We start from the raw sequence: 13,878 nt of genomic DNA on the forward strand, positions 1-13,878 counted from the left end.
CTCCCACCAGTGTCCCCGAAACCGAATGTGCGAGTTTGTTTGGGGCCTGACACTGCCTTTACCTGTCTCCATGCCCCGCTGCCTTCATGCTCAGCGGCCCGTGGTTATTAAAATTCCTCTTCGATACAGGGGCCTCTGGCAGGCTTCCCTCTCTTCCAGGCCGCGCGGGTTTCTCTGAGCTCCAGTCTTGTGGCCAGGCCAGGTCTGGTGTTGGCTCGAAGGGAGTTAAACGCCCTGTGTTCCTGTCAAAAACTGTGCTCCGCGCACCTCCTTAGTGGTAATTAATGTGTCTCTGGCCGGATTTGCAAAGGCGGCTTTGGAAATGCATCTCGGCCTGTACAGGTTGCTTACGTGTGTCAGAGCAGATCGACTGGAGTTGGCAAAGGGGTGGTGGAGACATTTGTCATTGTGTAAAGCGTGGCGTCGGAACTGGTATGCAGTCAGAAGGAGAAGGGGGGGAACCTTTCATAAAATCATAGACTTGTAGAGTTCGAAGGGACCTCCAAAAGTAATCTAGTCCAACCCCTGCAGTGCAGGAATCACAGCTAAAGAATCCCTGACCAACCTCTGCTGAAAAACCTCCTTGGGAGGCAGCCCATTCCACTGCTGAACAGCTCTTACCATCAGAAAGTTCTTCCTAATGTTTAGTCGGAATCTCCCTTCTTGTAACTTGAAGCCATTGGTTCAAGAGCGGGAGAAAACAAGCTTGTTCCATCTTCCGTGTGGCAGCCCTTAAGATATTTGAAGATGGCTATCATATCTCCTCTCAGTCTCCTCCTAAACATACCCAGCTCCTTCAGCCATTCCTCATAAGGCTTGGTTTCCAGACCCTTGATCGTCTTGGTTGCCCTCCTCTGCACATGTTCCAGCTTGTCAACATGCATCCTAAATTGTGGCGACTTTAATGCATCGACTTTCAGAACCTCAGGGTGGCGCTGTGGGTTAAACCACAGAGCCTAGGGCTTGCCGATCAGAAGGTCGGTGGTTCGAATCCCCGCGAAGGGGCGAGCTCCCATTGCTCGGTCCCTCCTCCTGCCAACCTAGCAGTTCGAAAGCACGTCAAAGTGCAAGTAGATAAATAGGTACTGCTCCAGCGGGAAGGTAAACGGTGTTTCTGTGCGCTGCTCTGGTTCGCCAGAAGCGGCTTAGTCGTGCTGGCCACATGACCTGGAAGCTGTACGCCGGCTCCCTCAGCCAATAAAGCGAGATGAGCGCCGCAACCCCAGAGTCGGTCACGACTGGACCTAATGGTCAGGGGTCCCTTTACCTTTACCTACAGAACCTCAGAACGTTCCTGTACCTGGATCAGGCCAAAGGGGACCACATATCGCCCAGCATCTTGTTCTCACAATGGCCAACCGTTGTGAGAACAACAACCACAAAGGCCATGAGCAGGACCCGGGTGCTTCATTGCTCTCCCTGCTTGTGATTCCCAGCAACTGGTATTCATAGATAATTGAATCATGGAATGGTAGCCCAACCCCCTGCAATGCTCCAACAATGGAGGGAGTGCACAGATGTTGTAGCTAGTATCCGCCATGAATTTGTCTAAGCCTCTTTTAAATCCATCCAAGATGGTGACCATTCATGCCTCTTCTCCCTCCCCACACATACTCTCAATGGCACATCTGCCCCAGGATGTATTTATCTCTTCACTGTATAAATTTATTAGTTCCCTTTGAAATTAAGCCAGCCCCCTGCTCTGTCAAATGCAATTTTCCACTGCCTTTGGGCTCACGGGCCCTTTTCATATATATTGTTTTCCACATTCACGTATGACAGGGTATGCTGTCATCTGCCCTCCTGGCACGGCACTTGGGAATTAGTGTCCTAATGAGGGAGAGTATGCAGATTTGCTTCGTTAGGAGCAGAGCAGGGAAGCAGCTTCCTGCTAGACCTCCGCTCCAAAGACTTCAGCCCAGTGCAACAAAAATAACATTGCACTTGAGATTCCAGGAGTGTTTCTTGGGGCACTTAAAAAAACTCTGGCTCATACTCTTCTTTAGAAAAAGGAAAAGGAAAGAAAGAAAAGATTCGCTTGGTCCCTGGGCTGGCCTGTGCCCAACTCTTAGGCGTATTTGTGTTCACAGGGCTTTGCCCCATGAAACAAAAGCCTCTTGCAAGCCTTCACTAACTTGGTGCCTTCCATATGTTTTGGGCTGAGCCTGATGGGAATTGTAGTCCAAAAGAACTGAAGGGCACCTGGTTGGCGAAGGCAGAGCGATTCTTTTACGAGATGGAAGATGGAGCAATCTTGTTTTCTGCTGCTTTGATGTCCTTTGCTGGAGGCTTTTAAAGAGAGGTTGGGTGGACCATCTGTCAGAGATTCCTTTTTCCAGTGAAGGAGAGTCCCTCCAGAGCAGGAGAAAACAAGCTTGTTCCCTCTTCCATGTTACAGCTCTTCAGATATTTGCAGATATCTATCATATCGCCTCTCAGTCTCCTCTTACCCAGGTTAACATCCCCAACTCCCTCAGCCGTTCCTCATAAGTCAATGAGATAGTGTGGATGTAGTATTTAAACGGATTTCTATTTCACTTCCAAATCAGTGTTCACCATGACCTTCTTCTGCTCTCCCCAGTCTTTTTACATTAAGAGAGAGAGAGAGAGAGAGATAAAACTATGCTATGCCTAATAAAGGATTGACTTTCATAAAACTTTATTCGCATTAGCCAATGGTCATAGCAACAGTAAAACACAACAGTATATGCAGAAAAAGGAAATTTGATATAAAAGCACCTGAATCAGCCGTCAGTTAGTGGCCCTTATTCTGATTGCCTCTGCTATGAACCTAGCAACCTTTGCTGTTATCTGCTCATTTTGATCTGATAGAAGAAAGGCCATTGTGGCAGTGGTTGAACGCCCTGGGATGGTTAGTACGAGTGGGGTGATGATCTCGTTCCTCAGGTCTTTGTAGAGAGTGCAAGATAGGAGGACGTGTGCCGCTGTTTCGGTGCTACCGTCTCCACAGGGGCAAAGACGTTTCTCAGGCGGGATCTTTTGGAATTGACCCTCAAGTACCGCAGATGGCAAAACATCCAGTCTTGCAAGTGTAAAAGCACGTCTGTATTTGGGGATAAGAAGTTTGTGCAGATATGGGGCCAGAGAATCAAAATGGAGAGGTGGAAACTGAATGTACCAAGGGCAGCATTTCCTTCTAGTGGCCAGGTTGTTCTGATGCTCTTTTAGACGTAGACCAGTTAGACTTAATGGGGCCCTTTTTACATTAATATTTTACCGGAGCAGTAAGTCTGCCATCTTGGATTTAGGTTAAGCAACCTGCTGAACTGAGAAAGCACTTTTATTATGTACAGCTCTGAGAAGGTTCTGTGCAGGGGATAATCATTAAGGAAGGTTTATATGAGGCTTACTAGACTTAAAGAATTTTAGAGTTAAAAGGCACACCAAGGGTCATCTAGTCCAACCCCCTGCATTGCAGGAATCTCAGCTAAAGCATCCATGACAGATGGCCATCCAAGCTCTGCTTAAAAACCTCCAAGGAAGAAGAGTCCACCACCTCTCTTGGGCGTCTGTTCCACTGTCGAACAGCTCTCGCTGTCAGAAAGTTCTTCCTGATGTTGGGTCGGAATCTCCTTTCTTGTAAATCAAATCCATTGGTTCAGGTCATGCCCTCTTGAGCAGCAGAAAACAAGCTTCTTCCATGTGACAGCCCTTGAGATCCATGAAGATGGCTATCATATCATATCTCAGCCTTCTCTTCTCTTCAGTGTGGTGTAGTGGTTAAGAGCGATAGACTCGTAATCTGGTGAACCAGGTTCGCATCCCCGCTCCTCCACATGCAGCTGCTGGGTGACCTTGGGCTAGCCACACTTCTCTGAAGTCTCTCAGCCTCACTCACATCAGAGAGTGTTTGTTGTGGGGGAGGAAGGGAAAGGAGATTGTTAGCTGCTTTGAGACTCCTTAAGGGGAGTGAAAGGCAGGATATCAAGTCCAAACTCCTCCTCCTCCTCCTCCTCCAGGCTAAACAATACCCAACTCCCTCAACTGTTAGAAGGCAGTTTGGCTCACTGACTTCATCTCTCTCCCTTTTCACTTTGCAGGATGCTGCTGTTGGCACAGAATCTCCAAAGGAGGACCAGAAAAAGGAGGAGGACCCATCAGACGAAGTGGACTCTGGCAACACCGTAACCAGTGCCCTTACCGTGCAGGAGTATTTTGCCAAGCGCATGGCCACGCTGAAGAAAACCCAGCGTCAGGTTGACTTCAGGACAGCTGAGTCTCCTCCAGCGGAGGAGTCAGAGTGTTTGGTAGCCCAGCCCATGAAGAGGAAGTACCCCAAGCATGGTTGTTCTGAAAGTGAGGATGGCCTTGAAGGACCAGAGGCAAAATGTCCCAGGGATCTTGGCTCAAGTGAAGAAGGGGAGCAGCTCAACACCCAGAAGACGAAGAAGAGGAAGAAGAAGAAGAAGAAATCTAAGCACTCCAGTCCTGGCGGTGGCAGCCTTAGTTGCAACGGATCTCAAAATGGCGCCCAAGAGAATGGAAGTTGTGGCTCAGGAACTTCCGATGCAGAAAGCAATGACTCAGAAGAGCCAAGAGGAAAGAGAAAGAACAAGGGCAGAAAGCTAGACAGGGATGCAGTGGCAGATGTCAAAAAAATGAAGAAGAAGAAGAAGGGGAAGAAAGAGAAACTCTCCAGTTAACAGTTAATGCACTCTCTAGACTGTTGACCTGGTTGAATTGTTGGTTTTTGGTTGCCCTAATGTATTAGCCAGGTGCCCCAATGTGCCCACATCCATACACAGAAGTAGGGAGATTATCTTCCCCTCTTTCTCACACATGCCCAAACACACACCAAGCATTGAAGGAACATGCCAAGAGTTCTCATGAAGCCACATACTGCCCACCCCCTTCTGCTGTCCTGCACAATCACCTTCAATTTTCGGCAGGTGGGGGTGTGATAACCCCTCACCCTCTCAGGTTTGTTCAGCACAAAGGAGGGACATCTGGACCCCCTTGGTTTTCTGAAGCAATCCTGGGCTCGTATTCATAGTTCCTTCCAGCCCCCAAAACAAACACAAAATCACCAAAAGGAAGAGGACCTTCGATTCACCCTCCAAACAAGACAGTTAAAGTCAAGGGAGGACTGTTTCTACTCGGTTCTGGTTTTATTCCTGGCTCGCTTGATAACTTAAGAACCGAATCAGCAAGCCTTCAACCCAGTTGCTCCAGAATCCACTGGTGATTTTGGTGAATTGAATGAATTAACAAGAAACTCCTGGGCAAGAACATCAGTGGTACCCTGATTTCCACATGTTGGCAGATAAGTGATGGGATCAATACAGGTGGTTGTCTTTGGCGCACCTGTCCTGCCAGTGGGTGCTGCTGGGGGTCGCCTACCTGGGCAAGGTGGTGGTCCCTGTCTTCTCAGTGGACCAACAGTAACACCCCAGACAGCACCAGGTGGCTGGATGTTTCCACCATTTGCATTTTCCCACAATGCCCCTGGAGGTACACTGCCTCCAGGGGGATTGTGGGGAATTGAGACGGATGCTAGACCCAGCTCTTTGGAAGCACCATCTTTTTTTAAGGGAGCTCTAAGGCAGCCATCGCCACTGGGCTCTGCCAGGGCATTGGTGCCCCAACTTTGTGCCCTCCAAATGTTTTGGACTATAACGTCCATCGGCACAGCCATGTGACATGGCAGTGGCGGCAGGGTCTGATGGGATTTGTAGTTCTGGAGGACACCAGGTTAGAGAAAGGTGACCTTGGCTCTTTGATTCTCAACACCTGCCATCACTACAGAGCACACTCGGATTGTGTGTTCTCTTCCCAGCCTTTTCTCTTAATTATGAAATGCCTTGATTTATGACGCTTGGGTTGGCTTTTCCAGCTTGCGTAAGGACTCACCATGATATAGGACGCCATAGACTCATTTGCTGCCACGTTGGCAGAAACCAATCACCCTGCCGGGCTTCGGGGAAATGACCCAGGCGACTTCTGTAACAGAGCCCCAAAGAAATGGCCCTGCAGAGATTGGACAGGGTGGGGTATCTGTTAATTTGTGGTTTGCAAAAAATAAAAAATCTGCATTCCTTAGGTTCTGTTGGCACACTTCAAAAGAGCACCAGGCCTTGAGTGCAGGCAATGAATCACTGCTAGCGAAACTCTGCATCGCTGCCTATTAATGCGTGAATCCAAAGACGCCCTTCAGGCTTGGTTTCTAACTCCAGATTGGCTGTTTGGGTAGTTGTGGGTTTTGGGCTCCCTTGTGAGCCTTCCAAAGAATGAAATGAAGCTTTGGGACGGAGGCCTTTTCCAATTGAATTTGGTGTGTGTTGGGTGGTTTTTTGCTTTTTTTTAAGAAATAAAATCTCCCCCGTCTACACTTTGATCTCTGTTTTGGTGTCTGCGAAGCTTCACACGCAAAATGCAATTATTTTAACAAAGGAGAGCGCCAATCTCGGTGGAAAATCAGGTGCGAGACCAACACGGTAAACAGATTGAGCAAACGGGGTGTGTAAGAAGCCTGTCGCTGGTTTGGAAAAGATCGGAAGATCACCGTATTACTCGTAATCCCTGCACACGCATGAGTACAGTCTGCTCTTTCGCTTTGGCACATGAGATCATAGCATTGCGGAGTTGGAAGGGACTACGAGGATCATGAAGTCGCAACTCCCTGCAATGTAGGAATCTTTTGCCCAACGTGCAACCTCAAGATTAAGAGTCTCATGCTCTAACCAACCAAGCTATTCCAGCTGTTAAAATGCTTTCCACCCTCACATCCCATGTTCATCTCCGTTTCCTATCTCCTGCTTCCCTCTCAAGCAGCAAAAATACATCTTTGCTGTGGCCCTTCATGCATACCCAGGGATCCCCAAGGTTCCCTAAGAATCGAAATAATTCCTGCCGTGGCTTCCACAACCTTCTCCAGAAGTTTTGAACTCCCGTCAGCTTTTGCCACCACGCTCCCCCCTGTACCCTTTCTAGGCCAGTGCCTGCCACCTCCAATTTCTATAAGCTTGTACCAAAAGCAATTTTGTTTTGTTTTTAATCTGCATACCTTTTCAGCACGTCAGAAAGGTGCATTGGCTAGATAGCTCCATTGGTTAGACTGTAGTGCTGATAAGGCCAAGGTTGCAGGTTCGATCCCCGGATGAGAAAGCTGTATATTCCTGCATTGCAGCTGGTTGGACTGTCTGATCCTCTTAAAGTCCAGCTCTACCATTCTGTGAATTCCAGTCAATTGATCCAATGCTCAGTCCATTTAAAGCTGTGACTGAGCGTAAAAACCCTGTTGAATGCAGCACAACTCACTTCTTTTAAGCACGCATTGGATGGCTCTATAAATGTTGGAAGCTCTGGTACTCGAGGGTTAAGGATTCACCATTAAGCTAATAATAATAATAACAACAACAACAACAACTTATTATTTATACCCCGCCCATCGAGAACTCCCAGAAGTGCAAGCTGGATTTAGAAGAGGCAGAGGAACCAGAGACCAAATTGCAAACATGCGCTGGATTATGGAGAAAGCTAGAGAGTTCCAGAAAGACATCTACTTCTGCTTCATTGACTATGCGAAAGCCTTTGACTGTGTCGACCACAGCAAACTATGGCAAGTTCTTAAAGAAATGGGAGTGCCTGATCACCTCATCTGTCTCCTGAGAAATCTCTATGTGGGACAAGAAGCTACAGTTAGAACTGGATATGGAACAACTGATTGGTTCAAAATTGGGAAAGCAGTACGACAAGGCTGTATTTTATCTCCCTGCTTATTTAATTTATATGCAGAATACATCATGCGAAAGGCTGGGCTGGATGAATCCCAAGCTGGAATTAAGATTGCCGGAAGAAATATCAACAACCTCAGATATGCAGATGACACAACCTTGATGGCAGAAAGTGAGGAGGAATTAAAGAACCTTTTAATGAGGGTGAAAGAAGAGAGCGCAAAATATGGTCTGAGGCTCAACATCAAAAAAACGAAGATCATGGCCACTGGTCCCATCACCTCCTGGCAAATAGAAGGGGAAGAAATGGAGGCAGTGAGAGATTTTACTTTCTTGGGCTCCATGATCACTGCAGATGGTGACAGCAGCCACGAAATTAAAAGACGCCTGCTTCTTGGGAGAAGGGCAATGACAGGCCTAGACAGCATCTTGAGAAGTAGAGACGTCACCTTGCCAACAAAGGTCCGTATAGTTAAAGCCATGGTTTTCCCAGTAGTGATGTATGGAAGTGAGAGCTGGACCATAAAGAAGGCTGATCGCCGAAGAATTGATGCTTTTGAATTATGGTGCTGGAGAAGACTCTTGAGAGTCCCATGGGCTGCAAGAAGATCAAACGCATCCATTCTTAAGGAAATCAGCCCTGAGTGCTCACTGGAAGGAAAGATCGTGAAGCCGAGGCTCCAGTACTTTGGCCACCTCATGAGAAGAGAAGACTCCCTGGAGAAGACACTGATGCTGGGAAAGATGGAGGGCACAAGGAGAAGGGGGCGACAGAGGACGAGATGGTTGGACAGTGTTCTCGAAGCTACAAACATGAGTCTGTCCAAACTGCGGGAGGCAGTGAAAGACAGAGGTGCCTGGCGTGCTCTGGTCTATGGGGTCACGAAGAGTCGGACACGACTAAACGACTAAACAACAACAACATCTGGCTGAGTTTCCCCAGCCACTCTGGGCGGCTTCCAATCAAGTGTTAAAAACAATACAGCATTAAATATTAAAAACTTGCCTAAACAGGGCTGCCTTCAGATGTCTTTTAAAAAGAAGATAGCTGCTTATTTCCTTCATATCTGAAGGGAGAGCATTCCACAGGGCGGTCGCCACTACCGAGAAGTACGTCTGCCTGGTTCCCTGTAACCTCACTTCTCACAGTGAGGGAACCGCCAGAAGGCCCTCGGTGCTGGATCTCAGTGTCCGGGCTGAATGATGGGAGTGGAGATGCTCCTTCAGGTATACTGGGCCGAGGCCATTTAGGGCTTTAAAGGTCAGCACCAACACTTTGAATTGTGCTTGGAAACGTTCTGGGAGCCAATGCAGATCTCTCAGGACCGGTGTTATGTGGTCCCGGCAGCCACTCCCAGTCACCAGTCTAGCTGCTGCATTCTGGATTAATTGCAGTTTCCGGGTCACCTTCAAAGGTAGCCCCACGTAGAGCGCATTGCAGTAGTCCAAGCAGGAGATAACTAGAGCATGCACCACTCTGGCAAGACAGTCCGCAGGCAGGGAGGGTCTCAGCCTGCGTACCAGATGGAGCTGGTAGACAGCCGCCCTGGACACAGAATTAACCAAGTCTTCGCCAACCTGGTGCCTGCCAGGTACCTTGAACTACAACTCCTGCCAGCCCAGCCGCGATGGGAATTGTAGTCCAAAATATCTGGAGGGCATCAGGTTGGCAAGATGCGGGTGAAGCCTGAGGCATCAAGGAAGGAGCCTGTGCAATGAGCCCTTTAAAGCAGAAAGGGGGAGCTTCAGGTCTTGAGCCCAAAGGTAGGGGAAGCAGAGGCCACAAACCCTCTCTCAATGCCATGCCCCTCACTGCTCCTGCTCTGCTGTTTCCCCCTCGTGCTTTGGCCTGAACAACAGCTCAGTCAGTAAAGCAGACTCTTAATCTCAGGTTCGTGGGTTCGAGGCCCATGTTGGGCAAAAAGATTCCTGCATTGCAGGGGGTTAGACTAGATGACCCTCAGGGTCCCTTGCATAACTTCTCATCTTATACAATATTTTTGGACCTCTGATGATTTTCCGTTCTTTATCACTTATTATGCATTTTTAAATTTCATATTACCTTTAATTATCCTTAACTAATCATTATCCTCATTGTCTTTTTTGCAATATTTCAAATAATTCACCTTACAAAACTTCTTGCAAATCTACTAGCGTGATCTGTTTATCACAATTACTTTTCAAGTAGTCCGTAAATTTACTCCAGTCTTCTAACAATCTCTGGTCCCGCAGGTTTCAAATCCTTCCTGTTAATTCATCTAATTCTGCATAGTCCATCAGTTTCATCCTCCATTCTTCTTTCATCGGTAGTTCTTCTTGCTTCCACTTTTGTGCCAGTAATATTCTTGCTGCCGTCATTGCATATAAAAACAACTTACAATCCTTGCTGTTTATATCATCTCCTACAATGCCAAGTAAAAATGCTTCTGGTTTTTTAATAAATGTATATTTCAACATCTTTTTCATCTCATTATATATCATTTCCCAGAAGTTTTTCACTTTTTTACATTCCCACCACATGTGATAAAATGTTCCTTCTTTTTCTTTACATTTCCAACATTTATTACTAATTTTATACATTTTAGCTAATTTCACAGGCCTAATATACCACATATACATCATTTTCATCACATTTTCTTTTAAGGCATTGCATGCAGTAAATTTTAATCCTTTCCACAGTTTTTCACAGTCTTTTAACTCTATATCACACCCAAAGTCTTTGGCCTGAGCTGAGATAATGTCTCATGCTTGCCTGGGTGAAATATAGAGGCAAGTTGGTTGTGTGTTTGTTAGACCCGTATTTTTCCATGCAACCTGTAGTACAAGAGAGAAAGAGAGTTGCTTCCATTGCTCTGCCTACTTTTTGCCTCTGGCCCCATCGACCACTAGAATGTGGCCCCTATGAGGCACTGTGGCCATAAAAGTTTGACCATCCCTGCTTTAGAGCAAAACGGGAGCCATCAGCAGGTCAACAGATTTCAACTGACATTGAAATAGCCATTCAATTTAGCGATTGCTAAAATAGCCTTTTGCGATTGTGCAAAGAAATGGGAGATAAGGAGAAGCCATGTTCAGATTCACCCCTGAATTTCAGAAGAAAAGTGTCGCCTTCATTCTGCACTGCTTCAAACACATTGGAATCAAAGCCTTCAGCTTCGAGGTTAAAATCATCATTCAATCAACAAAAGTTTTCTGGTTGATCAATTCACCGGATAAATGGATCAGACGTTGCAGCTTTGATAAATAGGAGCCCCTTAGAGCAGCCTTTCTCAACCTGTGGGTCCCCAGATGTTGTTGAACTACAACTCCCATCACCCCTAGCTAGCAAGGCCAGAGCTCAGGGATGATGGGAGTTGTAGTCCAACAACATCTGGGGACCCACAGGTTGAGAACCACTGCCTTAGATGAAAGCACCTCCCCAGTAAAGAGTGAGCCCCCTGATAACATAATATTCTTAGTGGCCAAACAAAGCCTGGCCAATTAGCGAACCAATTTGTCTGCCTTGCTATGTAATCTGCCTGTATCCCTTACCCCTTCCTAGGGCTCAAGGTAGAAACTCGTTTTTAAAAAAATTAAAAACTGTATGACAAGAGTTGTGGAATGAAATAAAAACAGTAAACCATGACACAAAATTACAATCATGCTTCACCAAATATACGGTATTTAAATACCCCACCTGTAATGAAGAATGAGAACTTTCTGACAGTAAGGGCAGTTTGACAGTCTCCCTTGGGCGGTTGTGGACTCTCCGTCCTTGGAGGTTTTTAAGCAGAGGTTGGGTGGCCATCTGTAAGGGATGCTTTAGCTGAGTTTCCTGCATTGCAGGGGGTTGGACTAGATCATGGGTAGGCAAACTAAGGCCTGGGGGCCGGATCTGGCCCAATCGCCCTCTAAATCTGGCCCCCGGACGGTCCAGGAATCAGCATGTTTTTACATGAATAGAATGTGTCTTTTTATTTTAAATGCATCTCTGGGTTATTTGTGGGGCATAGGAATTCGTTCATTATTATTTTTCCCCCAAAATATACTCCAGCCCCCCACAAGGTCTGAGGGACAGTGGACTGGCCCCCTGCTGAAAAAGTTTGCTGACCCCCGGATTAGATCATGGATAGGCAAACTAAGGCCTGGGGGCCGGATCCGGCCCAGTCGCCTTCTAAATCTGGCCCGTGGACAGTCCAGGAATCAGCATGTTTTTACATGAGTAGAATGTGTCCTTTTATTTAAAATGCACCTCTGGGTTATTTGTGGGGCCTGCCTTTTCACATGAGTAGAATGTGTGCTTTTATTTAAAATGCATCTCTGGGTTATTTGTGGGACATAGGAATTCGTTCATTCCCCCCCAAAAAATATAGTCCGCCCCCCCGCAAGGTCTGAGGGACAGTGGACCGGCCCCCTGCTGAAAAAGTTTGCTGACCCCTGGACTAGATGAAACTTGGGGGTCCCTTTGAATTCTACAGTTCTCTGGTTCTATGAACCTCTCTGCGAAACGTGGTTTTACATGCATTGGCAAGGGATATGGCGAGACTCCGTGTCAGAGCTCATGCTTTCCATGCAAAAACAAACCGCCCCAGGTTCATTCCTTCTCCAGGGTAAAGTTACACAGAAACTGCTGCCAGACAGCACACACCGCTAAATGCACCGATTGCCTGACCTGGCCACATTCACACCATGCATTTAAGGTATTGTGATACCACTTAAAACCATTATGGCTTTCCCCGAAGAATCTTGGAAAGTGTAGTTTTCTAAGGGTGTTGTTCTTTAGTCGTTTAGTCGTGTCCGACTCTTCATGACCCCCTGGACCAGAGCACGCCAGGCACTCCTGTCTTCCACTGCCTCCCACAGTTTGGTCAAACTCATGCTGGTAGCTTCGAGAACACTGTCCAACCATCTCGTCCTCTGTCGTCCCCTTCTCCTTGTGCCCTCCATCTTTCCCAGCATCAGGGTCTTTTCCAGGGAGTCTTCTCTTCTCATGAGGTGGCCAAAGGATTGGAGCCTCAGCTTCAGGATCTGTCCTTCCAGTGAGCACTCAGGGCTGATTTCCTTCAGAATGGAGAGGTTTGATCTTCTTGCAGTCCATGGGACTCTCAAGAGTCTCCTCCAGCACCAGAATTCAAAAGCATCCATTCTTCAGCGATCAGCCTTCTTTATGGTCCAGCTCTCACTTCCATACATCACTACTGGGAAAACCAGAGCTTTCACTATACGGACCTATGTTGGCAAGGTGATGTCTCTGCTTTTTAAGATGCTGTCTAGGCTTGTCATTGCTTTTCTCCCAAGAAGCAGGCGTCTTTTAATTTCGTGACTGCAGTTACCATCTGCAATGATCATGGAGCCCAAGAAAGTAAAATCTCTCACTGCTTCCATTTCTTCCCCTTCTACTTGCCAGGAGGTGATGGAACCAGTGGCCATGATATTAGTTTTTTTTTATGTTGAGCTTAACTTTTATATGCCTCTTGTCTTTGTCCATGGCTGAGAGTTGTTAGCCCCTAGTCCTTTCCCAGAGCTTCTGTCCTCAGAGTGGTTTAACCCATCAGTCCCTTTTCACAGGGAACTCTGGGAGTTGTAGCTCTGGGAAGGGAATGGTAGGGGTCTCATAAAAACTCCCGACACCCTTAACAAACTACAGCTCCCAGGATTCTTGCCGGGGGTGTGTGCCTTGACTGTTTTAAGTGGCCTTGCAGTGTATGCTGTGAATGTAGCACCGATATAAAGCAATTTCTAGCAATTTCTTAACCATATCTACACAAAGGTGGCCTTACAATTTCACCTTCCCACAACATATTGTGTTACCTGCGAACAGAAGTGCATTTTCTCAAGCGCATTTTAATCCACCAATATTTTTTTCCAGTGCTGTATTGTAAACGTGTGGAAATAACTTCTCCCCGTCCCCTCTGCAAACCCCCACACATGCACACTTTTCTAAAACAGCATTTCAACCTCTCCTGTGCAAGAGACAGCTCTCCAGTTGCTATCAACACAATCTAGCTGCAGAGGTGTGTAGGGATAAACTGGGGACATCGCAACTTGTGAATGGTTGTAATTCTTGCTATTAATTAAGTGGAAGAAGATTTTTGCAATAATTTTTATTAAAGGCTTTCCAACATATTCTACAATAAGAAACAAAATAATCTGGAAAGAAAGAATACAGAACAATATGGAAAGAAAGCAGGAAAGTGAGAAGAAA

At 46.8% G+C, this 13,878-nt stretch overlaps 1 protein-coding gene across 1 annotated transcript in view; it reads left to right on the top strand.

Annotated features, from left to right (window-relative positions):
• PINX1 (PIN2 (TERF1) interacting telomerase inhibitor 1) overlaps nucleotides 1-6,347 on the top strand; it is a 52,550-nt gene extending 46,203 nt beyond the window's left edge. The window contains exon 7 of the mRNA XM_053383766.1: nucleotides 4,062-6,347. Coding sequence (XP_053239741.1) covers nucleotides 4,062-4,664 — 603 coding nt within the window. The 3' untranslated portion in view covers nucleotides 4,665-6,347. The remainder of the gene's footprint in view (nucleotides 1-4,061) is intronic.
• The last annotated feature ends 7,531 nt before the right edge of the window (nucleotides 6,348-13,878 follow it).

The sequence above is a fragment of the Podarcis raffonei genome, chromosome 3 (genome assembly GCF_027172205.1).
Source record: "Podarcis raffonei isolate rPodRaf1 chromosome 3, rPodRaf1.pri, whole genome shotgun sequence".
Lineage (NCBI taxonomy): Eukaryota > Metazoa > Chordata > Lepidosauria > Squamata > Lacertidae > Podarcis > Podarcis raffonei.